At 39.8% G+C, this 15,289-nt stretch overlaps 1 protein-coding gene across 25 annotated transcripts in view; it reads left to right on the top strand.

Annotated features, from left to right (window-relative positions):
- NRXN1 (neurexin 1) overlaps positions 1-15,289 on the top strand; it is a 1,265,182-nt gene that overhangs the window by 1,067,611 nt on the left and 182,282 nt on the right. For all 25 annotated transcript variants that reach the window (XM_073339213.2, XM_073339188.2, XM_078852299.1 and 22 more), the window contains one exon: positions 10,692-10,863. In XM_073339213.2, the coding sequence (XP_073195314.1) occupies positions 10,692-10,863 (172 nt within the window). The remainder of the gene's footprint in view (positions 1-10,691; positions 10,864-15,289) is intronic.

Raw genomic sequence — 15,289 nt, forward strand, 5'->3', positions numbered from 1 at the left:
CAGCATAGGCGCAACACCAACCAAATGTCAGGCGGATCACGTCTCCATGGGCCCAGCTTGTGCGTGCGTGAGGGCCCATTGACTGTTCTGTCCTGGGGCCCGGAATTGCTGTTGGCGGGACTGAAGATTAGGGTTGGAAGGGACCTCAGGAGGACATCTAGTCCAACCCCCTGCTCAAAGCAGGATCAACCCCAACTAAATCATCCCAGTCAGGGCTTTGTCAAGCCAGGACTTAAAAAACTCTAAGGATGGAGATTCCACCTCTTCCTTAGGTAATCCATTCCAGTGCTTCACCACCCTCCTAGTGGAATAGTGTTTCCTAATATCCAACCTAGCCCTCCCCTATTGCAACTTGAGACCATTTCTCCTTTTTCTGTCATCCGCCACCACTGAGAACAGCCTAGCTCCATCCTCTTTGGAACCCCCCTTCACATAGTTGAAGGCTGCTATTAAATCCTCCCTCATTCTTCTCTTCTGCAGAATAAATAAGCAAGTTAACCAGTGGCGGATTAATGATTTTGCCACCCCTAGGCCCAGAAATAATTGCCGTCCCCCGCACAACTCGCCTCTGCTCCGCCTCCTCCCCTGAGCGCGCTGCCGGGTCCGGCTTCTCCCCGCTCCCTGCCAGTGCTTGTGCACGAAGGAGGGGGGAAGGGGGGAATGCGGCACGCTCAGGAGAGGAGGCAGGGCTGGGGTGGGGATTTGGGGAAGGGGACCAATAGAGGCAGGTAGGGGGCAGAGAAGGGGTGGAGTTGGGGTGAGGCCAGGGGCAGAGGGCGCAAACCGGCACCGGGGGGAAGCAGCCTCTGGCTGCTCCTATAAATTTGCCGCCCCTGCAAATTTGCTGCTCTAGGCCAAATTTGCCTTGTTGGCCTAGGCATTAATACACCACTGCAGTTCCCTCAGCCTCTCCTCATAAGTTATGTGTTTCGGCCCCCTAATCATTTTTATTGCCCTCCGCTGTTATCAATATTGCCAGCGTCAAGAGCCTTCAGAAATCATGGGTCATGCTTCAAAAAATGATGATTGGCTAAAAACTCAAGAGGTATTGTTAGGATTTTGGTTTTCAAGCATTTCTCCACAACCCTGAGGGCTAGAAACTTACTTACTTAAAAAGGAAAGCTGAGATTCTCACATAAACACAGGGTTCCAAGAGCTGGGGATTTAGGAAAAACACCAAATATCACAGAACTCACAATAAAATAATGAGGGTGAACAACAGTGATTGTTGAAGACCCACCCCTTCTCCAAGCAGCCAAGAGTAGGGAGGAGAATTTTCCCTTCCCTGTAGACAACTGATTCTATGTGGGAGGGATAGAGACAGCAGAGATCCTCCTCTATCACAGCAGCCCCATGGGGAAAGAGAAAGAACTAGTGTGCAGGTGATGCTGTAAATTTAAACAGACAGCTCCTAGCCAGAAGCTGGTACCATAAAGGGATCCACTAAGAAGGGTCCAGAGAGAGCACCCTGGTAAAAAATCCAGCACCCTCCCACTCCCCAGCAGCTAGGGGTGACAGGGGTATGTGCTTATCACTAAGGGATACATCATTGGGTCTGGGCCTCATTCAGGTTCCCCCACCTCATCTTACACATCTACCTGTGGATAGAAGGTTTTGGGTTTTGGCTAAAGTTTTCAAGCCCTGCCTAAACTTCTGTGTAGCGCAGATAGCAATGATACATCATGTACTGCATTCCACTCCAGAGACGGCTGCCCTTCACTAGAGGTGAAGTGATAAACACTTTGGGGGTCTCTTTTTCAGGAGGAAAGATGAGGTTTGTGTGTGTGTGTGTGTGAATATTATGTTAATGTCTTCTGAACTTAAATTAGGCCTCTGTTAGTAAAAAAAATAGCTAACCAAGTCATTTTAATTGCTTTTCATAGGACAGACTTCAATACCTAGTGCTCAAATATTTCAATTCCCACTTTAGGTAAAAGATGTCTCATGAGAAGACATAATACTTGACATAATATGAATATTAAAACTTAAATTCAGAAAGTTGAGTTGGTGCTTTGAAAATGTAAAAAATAGATCTCATTTAAAAGATGTTTTCCCAGAAGCTTTATATTTTTCATCTCTTTTCCAGGAAGCAATCCCATTAGAAGACATGTACGGTAACAGGCATATTGATGAAACATTAGATTAAAATATACATAGTTAGTCTATTAATCTTGGAGTCAGCATGTATCTTGTCATCTGCAACATTTATCCCCCTTGTCTAAAGCAAACAGTGGCCATTCTTATATGTGTATTTCCTTAGTAGTTTCATTTCACTAATGATGATTTTTATTATTTGTATTGTGTGTGTTTCTGAAATTTAGAGCATTACGCTCCAGTTAAACTCAAATGAAAAAAATATTATATTAATTTTTAATTCCTCAATAAAACTTAGATCCAAATAAATACATTAGATATTTCTAATATTTTACTGTTGCATTCACCATAGTAGTACCTTGGGGAACTGAATCTATAAGACACAGTCTGGCAGGTGTGGATTTTTTTACTCCAGCTATTCACCTGTGGGAGTGTCAGTATTATTGCTTTTCTTTGGAAGTGGTTAAAGGTTACAAGCTTTATGAGCTTGGGTTATCTGTGGTCTGTTCTAAAAGTACTTTTGTGCCAAATTTGCACACAATCCAGAATTATTACTGCAGAGAATAGTAAAACCTTGCTGATGCCACAAGAAATATCATTATTTTGGGGATGTATTTTTATACTTCCATAGTTTTTATTGCATCTAAAGTTGGCAAACTGGTAGTGCTGGACCAGAGGCCAAAAAGAAACAAAATCATAACTGTCAGCTGTTGCCTTGATTTGCCTTTCATGTGAGCTGCTCCACTTCTGTGGATCATTTTCATTCTCAGTGTTTTGTCAGGACAAGTTAGCAATACTTAGAGTACACAGACCATAAAACATGTCTGAAAACACTCCCTAGCTGTTCTTACATTGCAATAGTTACAATCAGTGGCTTGAAGACAAGAGTTTTCAGATCATTGATATAAATTTCTTCAGTGCTTGAGCACTTAAAACTCTTATAGATCTCAGGTTTCAGAGTAGCAGCTGTGTTAGTCTGTATTCGCAAAAAGAAAAGGAGGACTTGTGGCACCTTAGAGACTAACAAATGTATTTGAGCATAAGCTTTCGTGAGCTACAGCTCACTTTATCTGATGCATAGATCTCAGAATCTGTTAGGAATGAAGGATTGGACCCCAAACATATGCCTGCTTTATCCTTTTCCATCTCTCTGACTAGTTAGTTGGTCCTCATCACCATAGTATCTAAGTGCCTCCTAGTCTTTAATATATTTGTTCTCACAGTCTGAGGTCAGGCTCCTATAGCTGACCAGACAGTTGGGACCGAGAGATTTTTAAGCCTTATATCTTTAAAACTCCATGTACTTTGTCCCAAAACTACCCAGAAAACTCTACCCTGAAATGAGATGTCATATGTAAAACTACAGGGGTGGATTGATTTGGTTCTGTTGAGGTTACGTAACTGGGTTCATATGCATAAGAACATGTTGAAAATTTGATTTATAACATGGCAACTAGCTTCATCTTTAACTATGGAGGTCTGATGAATTTGCTCAGCATCAGATTACTAATTACTACCATTACTAATCCTCTAAATCAGTGGTTTTCAAAGTGGCCTACCCCTAAGATTATGCAATCTCTCATCAGGAGGGATGCGAGCTCTCTTCAGGAGGGATGTGCAGAAAAATCTTGTAATGGCAGACAATGCACTTGTGTAGTAAGACTTGGCAATCTAACCATAGGTATATCATGACCCTATCTCAGATGGGGTACGCAGTAGACTATATAATTTGGAAGGGAGTACACAGCCTAAAAAATTTGAAAACCACTGCTCTAAATCATCCAGTTCTTCCTTTCATGGGGTGCTTTCCCTGCTGGAGCTCCTCCTCCTTGTGGCTGGAGCTGGGGAATTAGCTCTGCCAGTATGATTCCCCTTTCTGCAAATGTTCACTCTGTCTCTCTCTCACACTCTCTCTCCCTTTTGGGACTCGACTACTCCCTCTTTTTGGCTCAGCCCTCTGGCCGGGTCACTCTAGTTTTCCTCTTCCAGGGGTTTGTGTACCAAAGTCTCTCTGTAGCAGTTGTCCCCGGCAGTCTTCCCATTCACTCCCCATCAATCGTACCACTTCCTGAGCGGCTGGTAGGGGAACCAGGGCCTCCCTTTTCTCCAAGTTCCAGCCCAGGGACCCTGCAACCAGTGATTAAGGTCCACACTGTCCCACACCTTGCTGCTGTTTCCTGGACTGCTTCCTACATTGCCTCTATCAGGCTTCTTCTCCACCCTCCTCCAGGTCTTTCCTTCTCTCTAGGTCAAACTCCCTTTTCTCTCTAGCCTCAGAGAGAGTGACTGCAGACCTCAGCATTGCAGCCCCTCCCCCAGTCTCAGCTATTTGGCTTTATACTAGCCCTGCCTGTTCCTGTATAGGTGAGCTTCATCCTTTAATTAGTCCTCATTGCTCTCTGGCAATACCAGTACAAAGGATAATCATTCAACATGAATGTTGATTTACTCACATACTTAATAACTGAAAGGCAATCCTACAGTGCTCATCACCATTGTATCTGAAAAGGAATTCTCACCCTGCCTCCATTTTCATATCTGTTTTACACCATTGCGGATTCATAGTAAAGAAAGTAACAGCAGCACAGCTGTAGAGCTTCAGTGTTGATGCTACCTAAGCAGCTGGGAGGGGTTCTGCTTTTGGTGTAGGTAGTTTTTCAAACCATTCACTGACACAGTTAAACTGACCTAACTATCTAGTGTAGACCAGTGGTTAGCTTGGGGCAGGGATTGTGGTTTTGTTCTGTGTTTGTACAGCGCCAAGCACTGTGAGGTCCTGGTCCATGGTTAGGATTCCTAGGTGCTATAGTGGTACAAATAATAAATAATAAAAACATAGAAGAAAGAATCTATTTAATTCCCAGGACAATGTGTGTGACATAATTATTAAAATTCCATTTTAAATCTAGGTATAACAATAAGGAAATACTAGGCAGCAAAACCATACCATTACTAGAGTGGCGTAGGAAATGTTTTTCTCATCCTGTGAATATTTTTGAGTTCAGTATTTTTTCCTGTCTTGCATTGGGATAAAAAGTCAAAATTTCTAAAATGTTCACAAACCAAGAAACTGATTTTTTTTTTTCATTTCAAGTCAAAACATTTCATTTTATAATTTTGAAAAAAATAGTTCTGGTTTAAATGTTTTCTTTTTTAACCTTTCAGTCTAATTAGCTTGAAATTCCAAATGAAAGTTCATTTCAAACTGGAAAAATGGAATATTATGCTTCAAAGTCGTCCAAACAAATGTTCTGACAATTCTGAAATTTTCTCTTTTGACTTTTTTGAGTTGGGAAGTTCATTGAACACTCCAGCCTTGTTTAGTGAACCATTTCAGTTTTGAGGAATCAGCTTTTTTGGAAGAAAAAACAATTAGTCAACAAATTCCCAACCAGCTCTAAACATTTCCCCCACATTTCCAGAGAGTTACATTGTGTTTTAGTCTCATAACTTCCGCTAATAATAGAGCTTCAAAGTCCATGAAATAGTTCCCTTTGATATCAAGTTTTTAATGCCTTTCTGTACCATGTTACTATATTAGAGGTGGGAAGACTTTGTCTTGGTGACAGCATAAATTGAAAGCTATATCGGGTTCTAATCAACAATAATAAACCATATGCCTGATCATGAAGTTTGAGATGAATGTTCTATTGATAGATATTGTGTACTCAGCTGACATACTGTGTATACTATCAACATTCATATGGATGTAAAATGGGCAAACACATTTTTTTCATATATAGATATGTATATGGCCAAAGGTTCTGTCTTTTGAGTTTATAAAAAAATTGTTTGGTGTGTTAATATATGGAAATTGTGCTGTGACCTATTTAAAATGACATCACAGTAACCAGTAACTTAGTTTGGAAAAGGCACTGCACATGCTAAATGCTCCATGCTTATACTTGTCCCACTTAAAGGTAATTTGTTTGTCATTTCTGTTTATAAATATAGAGAAAGTATAGAGAAAGCAAATAGATGAAATAGGGTATATGAGTATTGTAATTACGATTCACCGTAAAAATGGAGTCTGCTTCATGAACCTCAAAGCCTTTGATTTCTCAAAAAACCTCTTTGAAAAAAATACATATACCATGTAGTCATATGCATTAAAAAGTTCTGTATTTCGTCACCTAGCCCTGGTCTACACTAGGACTTTAGGTCGAATTTAGCAGCGTTAAATCGATGTAAACCTGCACCTGTCCACACGATGAAGCCCTTTTTTTCGACTTATAGGGCTCCTAAAATCGATTTCCTTACTCCAGCCCTGACAAGTGGATTAGCGCTTAAATCAGCCTTGCCGGGTCAAATTTGGGGTACTGTGGACACAATTTGACGGTGTTGGCCTCCGGGAGCTATCCCAGAGTGCTCCATTGTGACCGCTCTGGACAGCAGTCTCAACTCAGTTGCACTGGCCAGGTAGACCGGAAAAGTACCGCGAACTTTTGAATCTCATTTCCGGAGACTGCGGGAACTGTGGGATAGCTACCCACAGTGCAACACTCCGGAAGTCAACACTTGCCTCAGTACTGTGGAAGCACTCCGCCGAGTTAATGCACTTAATGCACTTAGAGCATTTTCTGTGGGGACACACACACTCAAATATATAAAAACGATTTCTAAAAAAACTACTTCTATAAATTCGACCTTATTTCATAGTGTAGACATACCCCTAGTGAAAGTGGTGATTGCTACAGAATTATGGCAATATTATATTTCTGTTGAATATCAGTAGCAGGATAAGTGGATGAATAAGACACATGGAGCACACAAATTACTGCTTTAATGGTAGGAAATGGTGGAAATCTTACACGTTTTCTCAGTCAATTCAGCTTTGGCACTTGGATATATGGTGGCATGACAGTTGTTTTTTGGATTTGGTAGTCTCCTGAATGACTGTAAGATGACTAGTTCTCTGTAACTGTCACAAGGGAGAAAAGATAAATTTGGGCACAAGACCGAAGCCTGAGGGACACCAAAAGGGAGTGGAAAGGGGAGGAGTAGGAAGGTAAGCCTCCAAAGAAACACTGAAGGAATGGTCAGCAGGATAAGAAAAGAACAAGAGGAGTACAGTCAAGGCTAGAGCAGGTGGAGGAGGAGAGACTGACTGATCAGTGAGGCAGCAGACTAAAAGGAGTAAGTTTGGAGAAGGGCCCCTTCAACTTAAAGTTGCTTTGAAAAGAAGAGAGCAGAGCTGAGAGACGAGAGAATAGAAACATAACCTAGAGGAAGTCATTGAGGAATTATGGGGCATTCTCTAAAGGCATCAGCAGTGCAGCTGGAGGAGCTGAGATAATTAATCTGTGGGAGGAGACTGGGGCAGAAACATGGAAAATTGAAGTTACTTAGTTGAGAGTATTCAGAGTAACAGCCGTGTTAGTCTGTATTCGCAAAAAGAAAAGGAGTACTTGTGGCACCTTAGAGACTAACCAATTTATTTGAGCATGAGCTTTCGTGAGCTACAGCTCACTTCATCGGATGCATACCGTGGAAACTGCAGCAGACTTTATATATACACAGAGAATATGAAACAATACCTCCTCCCACCCCACTGTCCTGCTGGTAATAGCTTATCTAAAGTGATCATCAGGTGGGCCATTTCCAGCACAAATCCAGGTTTTCTCACCCTCCACCCCCCCACACAAATTCACTCTCCTGCTGGTGATAGCCCATCCAAAGTGACAACTCTTTACACAATGTGCATGATAATCAAGTTGGGCTATTTCCTGCACAAATCCAGGTTTTCTCACATCCCCCCACCCCCATACACACAGAAACTCACTCTCCTGCTGGTAATAGCTCATCCAAACTGACCACTCTCCAAGTTTAAATCCAAGTTAAACCAGAACATCTGGGGGGGGGGGGTAGGAAAAAACAAGAGGAAACAGGCTACCTTGCATAATGACTTAGCCACTCCCAGTCTCTATTTAAGCCTAAAGTAATAGTATCCAATTTGCAAATGAATTCCAATTCAGCAGTTTCTCGCTGGAGTCTGGATTTGAAGTTTTTTTGTTTTAAGATAGCGACCTTCATGTCTGTGATTGCGTGACCAGAGAGATTGAAGTGTTCTCCGACTGGTTTATGAATGTTATAATTCTTGACATCTGATTTGTGTCCATCTACTTTTTTACGTAGAGACTGTCCAGTTTGACCAATGTAAATGGCAGAGGGGCATTGCTGGCACATGCCCGCTCGTTCACCTGCACATCCACCAATGTGATATATGCCATCATGTGCCAGCAATGCCCCTCTGCCATGTACATTGGTCAAACTGGACAGTCTCTACGTAAAAGAATAAATGGACACAAATCAGATGTCAAGAATTATAACATTCATAAACCAGTCGGAGAACACTTCAATCTCTCTGGTCACGCAATCACAGACATGAAGGTCGCTATCTTAAAACAAAAAAACTTCAAATCCAGACTCCAGCGAGAAACTGCTGAATTGGAATTCATTTGCAAATTGGATACTATTACTTTAGGCTTAAATAGAGACTGGGAGTGGCTAAGTCATTATGCAAGGTAGCCTGTTTCCTCTTGTTTTTTCCTACACCCCCGCCCCCAGATGTTCTGGTTTAACTTGGATTTAAACTTGGAGAGTGGTCAGTTTGGATGAGCTATTACCAGCAGGAGAGTGAGTTTGTGTGTGTATGGGGGGTGGGGGGGATGTGAGAAAACCTGGATTTGTGCAGGAAATAGCCCAACTTGATTATCATGCACATTGTGTAAAGAGTTGTCACTTTGGATGGGCTATCACCAGCAGGAGAGTGAATTTGTGTGGGGGGGTGGAGGGTGAGAAAACCTGGATTTGTGCTGGAAATGGCCCACCTGATGATCACTTTAGATAAGCTATTACCAGCAGGACAGTGGGGTGGGAGGAGGTATTGTTTCATATTCTCTGTGTGTATATAAAGTCTGCTGCAGTTTCCACAGTATGCATCCGATGAAGTGAGCTGTAGCTCACGAAAGCTCATGCTCAAATAAATTGGTTAGTCTCTAAGGTGCCACAAGTACTCCTTTTCTTTTTAGTTGAGAGTAGAAAACTGATAGGAGAGCAAGAAAGAGCCAGGCAGAGGGACAGGAGCAGTTGGGGAAGGAGTGGAGCCAGAAAGGACTGGACTTCAAAAGATGAGGGTCAGAGGAGTTATCTGACATCACTTCTGCAGCCTATGGGTCTGGGGGAGTAATGGATAGAGAGGGCAGAGATCAAAGCTGCATTGGAAGGACAAAGCCTCTTTCTGGAAAGCTCAAGAGGGAGAAGGAGTTAGAGATATGGGCTGTGAAGTGAGTTTCTTGGAGTAAATCTAATAAACAAAAATTAAAAATAACTTTTGAGGTAAAAAATAACTTTTGAGGTAAAAAAGTTATTTTCATAGGCTATGAAACCATTTATAGAATTATTATTAACTCTACATATGTCTCTGATACTACACTGTGCAATATTTCCTTTTCACCTCAGTTTAATAACAGTCATTATTCACAAATGAAGTATATCTCCTGACTTTTGTAGAAAAAAACCTATAACTTCTTTAGTCATTGTTTTTAATGAGCACACTGAAGTACTTCATTAAGCTATAAATACCCCATTACAGATGTCTTCTTAATTATTAGAATATATTATAGTATTGAACCATTTACCCATCTCAAAGAAGGTATAATCCTGTACATGAGTAAATCAGTAGCATATGTCTAGTGATATCATCACCAGTTTTTGTTTTGCAGAATTTATAAAAACAATATGAGCTTAGAATATTTCTAACCCAGAAGATGAGGCTAAGAAATTTTAAATATTTCTAGATTTTCCTGACAATTCTTCTGAAAGTTTCCTCCCCCCAAGGTTTTTGCCTGTGAAAGGAAATGCAAGGTATTAGATTTATTCCTGTGAAATGTGGAGTTCCCTCAACTATCACTGAAATAACTGTGGCCCTGATTCTGCATTTGTGTGGATCTGATTGCAGAATCTGAGCCTATGTGTATTTAAAGTGACAGACACTTCTCTTGCATTACAAATAAACTCCATCCCTCTATGGGTCTAATTCTGAAAACCCTTACTCACAACAGTCATCCATGCTCATTAGACTAATCCTATTGACTTCCTCAGGACTGTTTTTGTGACTATAGGATAGGTTTGTGAGGAAGGGATTGTGAAAATGGGTACCAGTTTTTCAAGCTGAAAGAAATCCTTATTCTTCTTGCTGATGAAAGAGGAGCTAGTGCTGACTTTTCTATTTTTAAACCCTGTTAAATAAAGAAAGCTATTTGGTATTCATGAAGAAGATAGGGGACCATAGGGAAGAAATTTACTTGAGCTTTTTAATTTTTTTCTTGGTGAGACCCTTTGGGAAAAGGAGCAAACTCAGTTGGTGAAAGTAACTGATGTGGAATATCAATTATCCCTGAAAGAGATGTCCCAGACTCAATGAACTGTCAGGAGTTTGTTACTACCATATGCAAGCCTTCAGAAGTTAAATCTAAGGAGAGAAGCTGTTGTTAGGAATCTTTCCCAGTACAACACAATCTCTAATTCTCACTAAAACAACTCTTAATCAGTACTTCTTCTTTTCCCTCCTCCTCTTCCTTTTTTTTTTTAAACAGCACCAGGGAAAAATTGGAGTTAAGTTTAATGTTGGAACTGATGACATCTCTATCGAAGAGATCAACGCAATAATTAATGATGGAAAATACCATGTAGTACGTTTTACAAGAAGTGGCGGCAATGCCACATTACAGGTGGACAGCTGGCCAGTTATAGAACGTTACCCAGCAGGTAAGAAAGTAAACAAACATTTGTTGAAAAGGGGGTGGGGAAGTATTTGGAAATGTGCTTTGCTTTGCTTCTGTACTCATAAAATATCGACTCCTTCAAGATGCTCTAGTAGTTAATTGGGTAGTCAAAGAGTCATGAACATCTTGCAGTTTGTGATGATGGCATTTCCTATCTTTTGTCAAATTTAAAAACATAAGTGAGAATGGAGAAATGTAGATGTCAAGGCACAAAATAGCCAAGTTCCTTTTTAAATTTGTTATATTCTTTATTGGATCATTGTACTTAGACATAGAAAAGGCTTTGACAAAAGCAACATGATAAGCCCCCCAAAAATGACTTATGGGAAAATTTGTATTGAAGAAAATGTTGTCTGTGGTCTTTTAATAACATCCGGCTTTTATAGTGCTTTGAAACTTACGAAATCAACAGAAGTATTACAACAGATCTAGAAAGAGAAGAAAATACATCAGTTCTTAGCTGCATACGCAATCAATTTAAAGTGCATTTAGTTAAATACAATATATGGATTTGATCCTACAAAAGCTTTACTCACATGAGTGGCCCCATTGACATAAATGGAGCCACTCACAAGAAGAAAGGGTTTCCAGGATCTGGCCTGAATTTAGTATTCAAATCCTGTGCCTTGAAGAAGAATGTTTGCCATTAATATTATTTGTTTTTAAAGGCATCAGTTCTTCAGATATACAACATGTTTCTTATTTAAAATAACTGTTGAGCCATTAGTGGTAATTTGCAAATCTGCACATTATTTGTTGACAATTTTTGTGAATGTTTGTATTAGTAAATCAAAGGCAGCAAGCCAGAGATGAAAATGAAAGCTAGTCTGGTGAGCATATTTACTAGTTAATCTTTTTAGATACAAATAAATGGTAGAATTTTTTATCTTTTAAAATAAAGAAAAAAAGACTGTCCCCTTCTTCATGGATTTATATTTTAATTACAGAGTATATCAATTGCATTCCTTGTGCTAAGAATGAATTTGTTATACTTGAATCAACTTCTTTTCCTTTGCATTTGAGAGGATCCTCTCAGTTTTATGCCTCAGGAATAGAAAATTGCACAGGTGAACAGTCTTTTGTGGATCAAATCTGGGAAAATGCTCATATTTAAAACAAAAATGGTGTAGAAAATCTATACAAAAGGTGGGTCCAGATAACCATGAATGCCCAAGGTCTGTGTGCCAATATGTTCAACGAACTAGCAATTCTTGGTATTCAATTTAAAATGAGAGATTAGTTGCATTTGACAGCACACAAGGCTAGTTTTACATCTGAAACGCAAAACACTTCCATAAAGAAGCACAATGGAACATATGACATGCAAACTTCAGAATAGCGATGCTATATTATAGAGAAAAGCAAACTCTGTGTGTGTGTGTGTGTGTGTGTGCACACGCATGTCATGCACATGATTTCCCCCAAAGCCTTTTAGCTTTAATAGGGTTGGGGGGTCAGTGGAGGCTGGAATAAAGGGAAATGGAGTGGGACTTTAATTTAATGAGAAGGGGAAACAGGGCTTTTGGAGAGGGCAGGGGAAAGGGATGCTTGTGTAGATGAGGCCTGAAATATGGCATTATTTTCCTTTACACTGGTTGCAATCTTTTGAAGCTCTAAAGTAGCTATCCACTGGTATGGAAAAAGTCTGACTTTAGAGCAATATCCCAAACTCTAAGGAAAGAAACAAACATTAACATACTGATAGCTCCATTTTACAGAAACGAAAACATGCAATATAAGAGCTGTAGTACTGGCACGTTAATATACAGAATACTCTAATGATCCCATTTAAAAATAAGGAAATGACCATGCTGAAGCAATACATTCAGACCATGCCCAAGACTTCAGTTACATTTTTTTTTAACTTTCCATAAATTTAGAACATACCTAGACTTTTGTGCAAAAGATAATGGCCAATTTTCCTAGCGGAATGTAAGATATTCTGAGAGTCACCTCTTACGTGCTGCAGTACCAACAATGGTGAGTGCTAAAATGAGGACACTTTCCTTTTCATTAAAAATCTTACCTAGATTGTTGTGTGGAGACAGGGCTTCTAGATAATTTCTGTAAAATGATAAAATATTATTTGTTGTATTTCTGTTTATATTTGCTGTCCCCACAGTAGCTATGGTTGAGGTTGATTAAAGCTACTCTTTCAAATATAGCTCAGAATTTCCTTGCTTGTTTTATTGCTTGTCTCATGCACAACCATTGTAAAGCTTTAATTTTCCTTGAGTTTTTATCACTAGCATCATATTGTCCTTCTTCATACAATAACATCATCTTCAAAAGTTGTTTTTTCCCCCTTCTAATCAACATATCATCTTTCCATACTTTACTTTTGATTTTTCTCATGTTATTTCATCTAATGCTGAACTTTTGCTATGCCTTTCTTCAGAATGGCATAGTTTCTTCATATACTTGCATTGATATCTCACTTTGAGATACATCAAACCAGCTCAGAAGAGTGTGGATACCTCCAAACACGGAATAGTTCAGAAGTGTGCAAGATTGATTTTTCTCCAAATATGTAAGTGGTGCCATTTTGAGAGATATCACTCCAGCTCTCCTGAAAGCACTATTTCTAGAAGTGAATTCTTAAAGCTGTCAGATATTGCAGGTTGGCAAACACTGTTATATCTCCTGCTATATCTGTTTCAGAAGTGTTGCTGTTATTAGTACTTTAAGGATTGACAGGAACACTTAACCATCCTGACTACCCAGTGAACTAGCTGATATATCAGATGTTTGGTGGATGGACAAATTGTAATAGATTCCTGCATTATGGGGCATTAACTTTCATTTCAGTGCCAAAGATATGGGTTTCTGCAGTTTCTGTTTTTTGAGATTTTTCTATCTAATTTTATAAAGCACCTCTCACCAAAATATTTAAACACAGATTTACCCCCTCTTCTTGCTTCTGTATTGCTTAATTAAGAATAAACCAGAGTAGCAGGTTAATTAATAAATCTGTTATTTTAAAATATACAGTGGATCTCTTTTTCTCTAAAATATTTAGAAACATCTTTCTTCCAGTTTCCACCACAAGTACTCCTGTTCTTTTTGCGGATACAGACTAACATGGCTGCTACGCTGAAACTCATTCTCCTTCTATTACTTTACAAAAGGAAGATTATATTCAGAGTGATAATGTTTTAGTCTAGAAAAGGAACCTGTGCTTGCAAACATGTTTGTTTTAATTTCAGTGCCTGTGTAGTATCAAAGGCCTGGTCTACACTAAGGGGGGGGATCGATCTAAGATACGCAACTTCAGCTACAAGAATAGCATAACTGAAGTCGACATATCTTAGATCAACTTAGAATCACTTACTTTGAGTCCTTGTGGTGCGGGATCGACAGCTGCCGCTCCCCGTCGACTCCGCTTCCACCTCTCGACCTGGTGGAGTTCCGGAGTTGACGGCAGAGCAATCGGGGATCGATTTATCGCATCTACACTAGATGCGATAAATCGATCCCGGATAGATCGATCACTACCCCCCAATCCGGCGGGTAGTGTAGACGTGGCCTTAGATACCTTCCATTTTGCCAGAATGTTGTTCTTTCTCTTATTGTGCCTCCTAGCAATTTTACAATAATCAATCAGAATCTGTAGATAACGAAACAGTGCAGCTAACACTTCACACTAGGCTATTATTCTCTCACTATATGTTTACTAGAAGTCAAAAAAACATGCTTTGAAGTGATCATATACATTCTTCCCAAAATACACTGTAAACTAAATATTATATTTAATAAAATACATATGTGCATGCACACACACATAGTGTATGTGTGTTTATGCTGATATTTGTAGAGGAGGATGTGAACACACATGTAAACATATATAAATTTGAACTCTATTTCTTTACAGGCATAACAAAATAAAAGCAAACATTGGAAAAATGGGAAAGACATGTAACAGAATAAAGTATAGAAACAAAAATAATATATACATTAATACAACAAAATGTATTATAGAAGAGATGTAACCCTCCTTTTCCTCCAAAAGTATCCAGCAGCTAACTAATTCAGTGCTTTAAGGCCTTTTTAGTCACCTCCCAGCCAGTGAGATTTGGCACCAGACTTGGCCTTTTTTTTGAGTTAAACATCTGAGCTATAATGAAGGGTACTTCAATCTGTGCTCCGAATTAAATCCATAGCTTCCCCCATCCCAGCTCTCACTGGTTGTACTGATTTTGCTCACCAACTCCCAGTCCTGTGGCTGGGACTGGGATGAGTTTGGGCCCTGCTAATGCACCTGTACTTCATTTAACTCCTGATCCAGAAGCTCACTAGGATGCTCCCTCTGATGAAGAGTAGATCCATTCATCTTTCGATGAGCAATAAAAAAACGCCTAGAACTGCACTGCATGCATGCATTCCGTTCTCCTAAATTAAATTCAGGAACC

Source organism: Lepidochelys kempii, chromosome 3 (assembly GCF_965140285.1).
Source record: "Lepidochelys kempii isolate rLepKem1 chromosome 3, rLepKem1.hap1, whole genome shotgun sequence".
In the NCBI taxonomy this organism is placed as follows: domain Eukaryota; kingdom Metazoa; phylum Chordata; order Testudines; family Cheloniidae; genus Lepidochelys; species Lepidochelys kempii.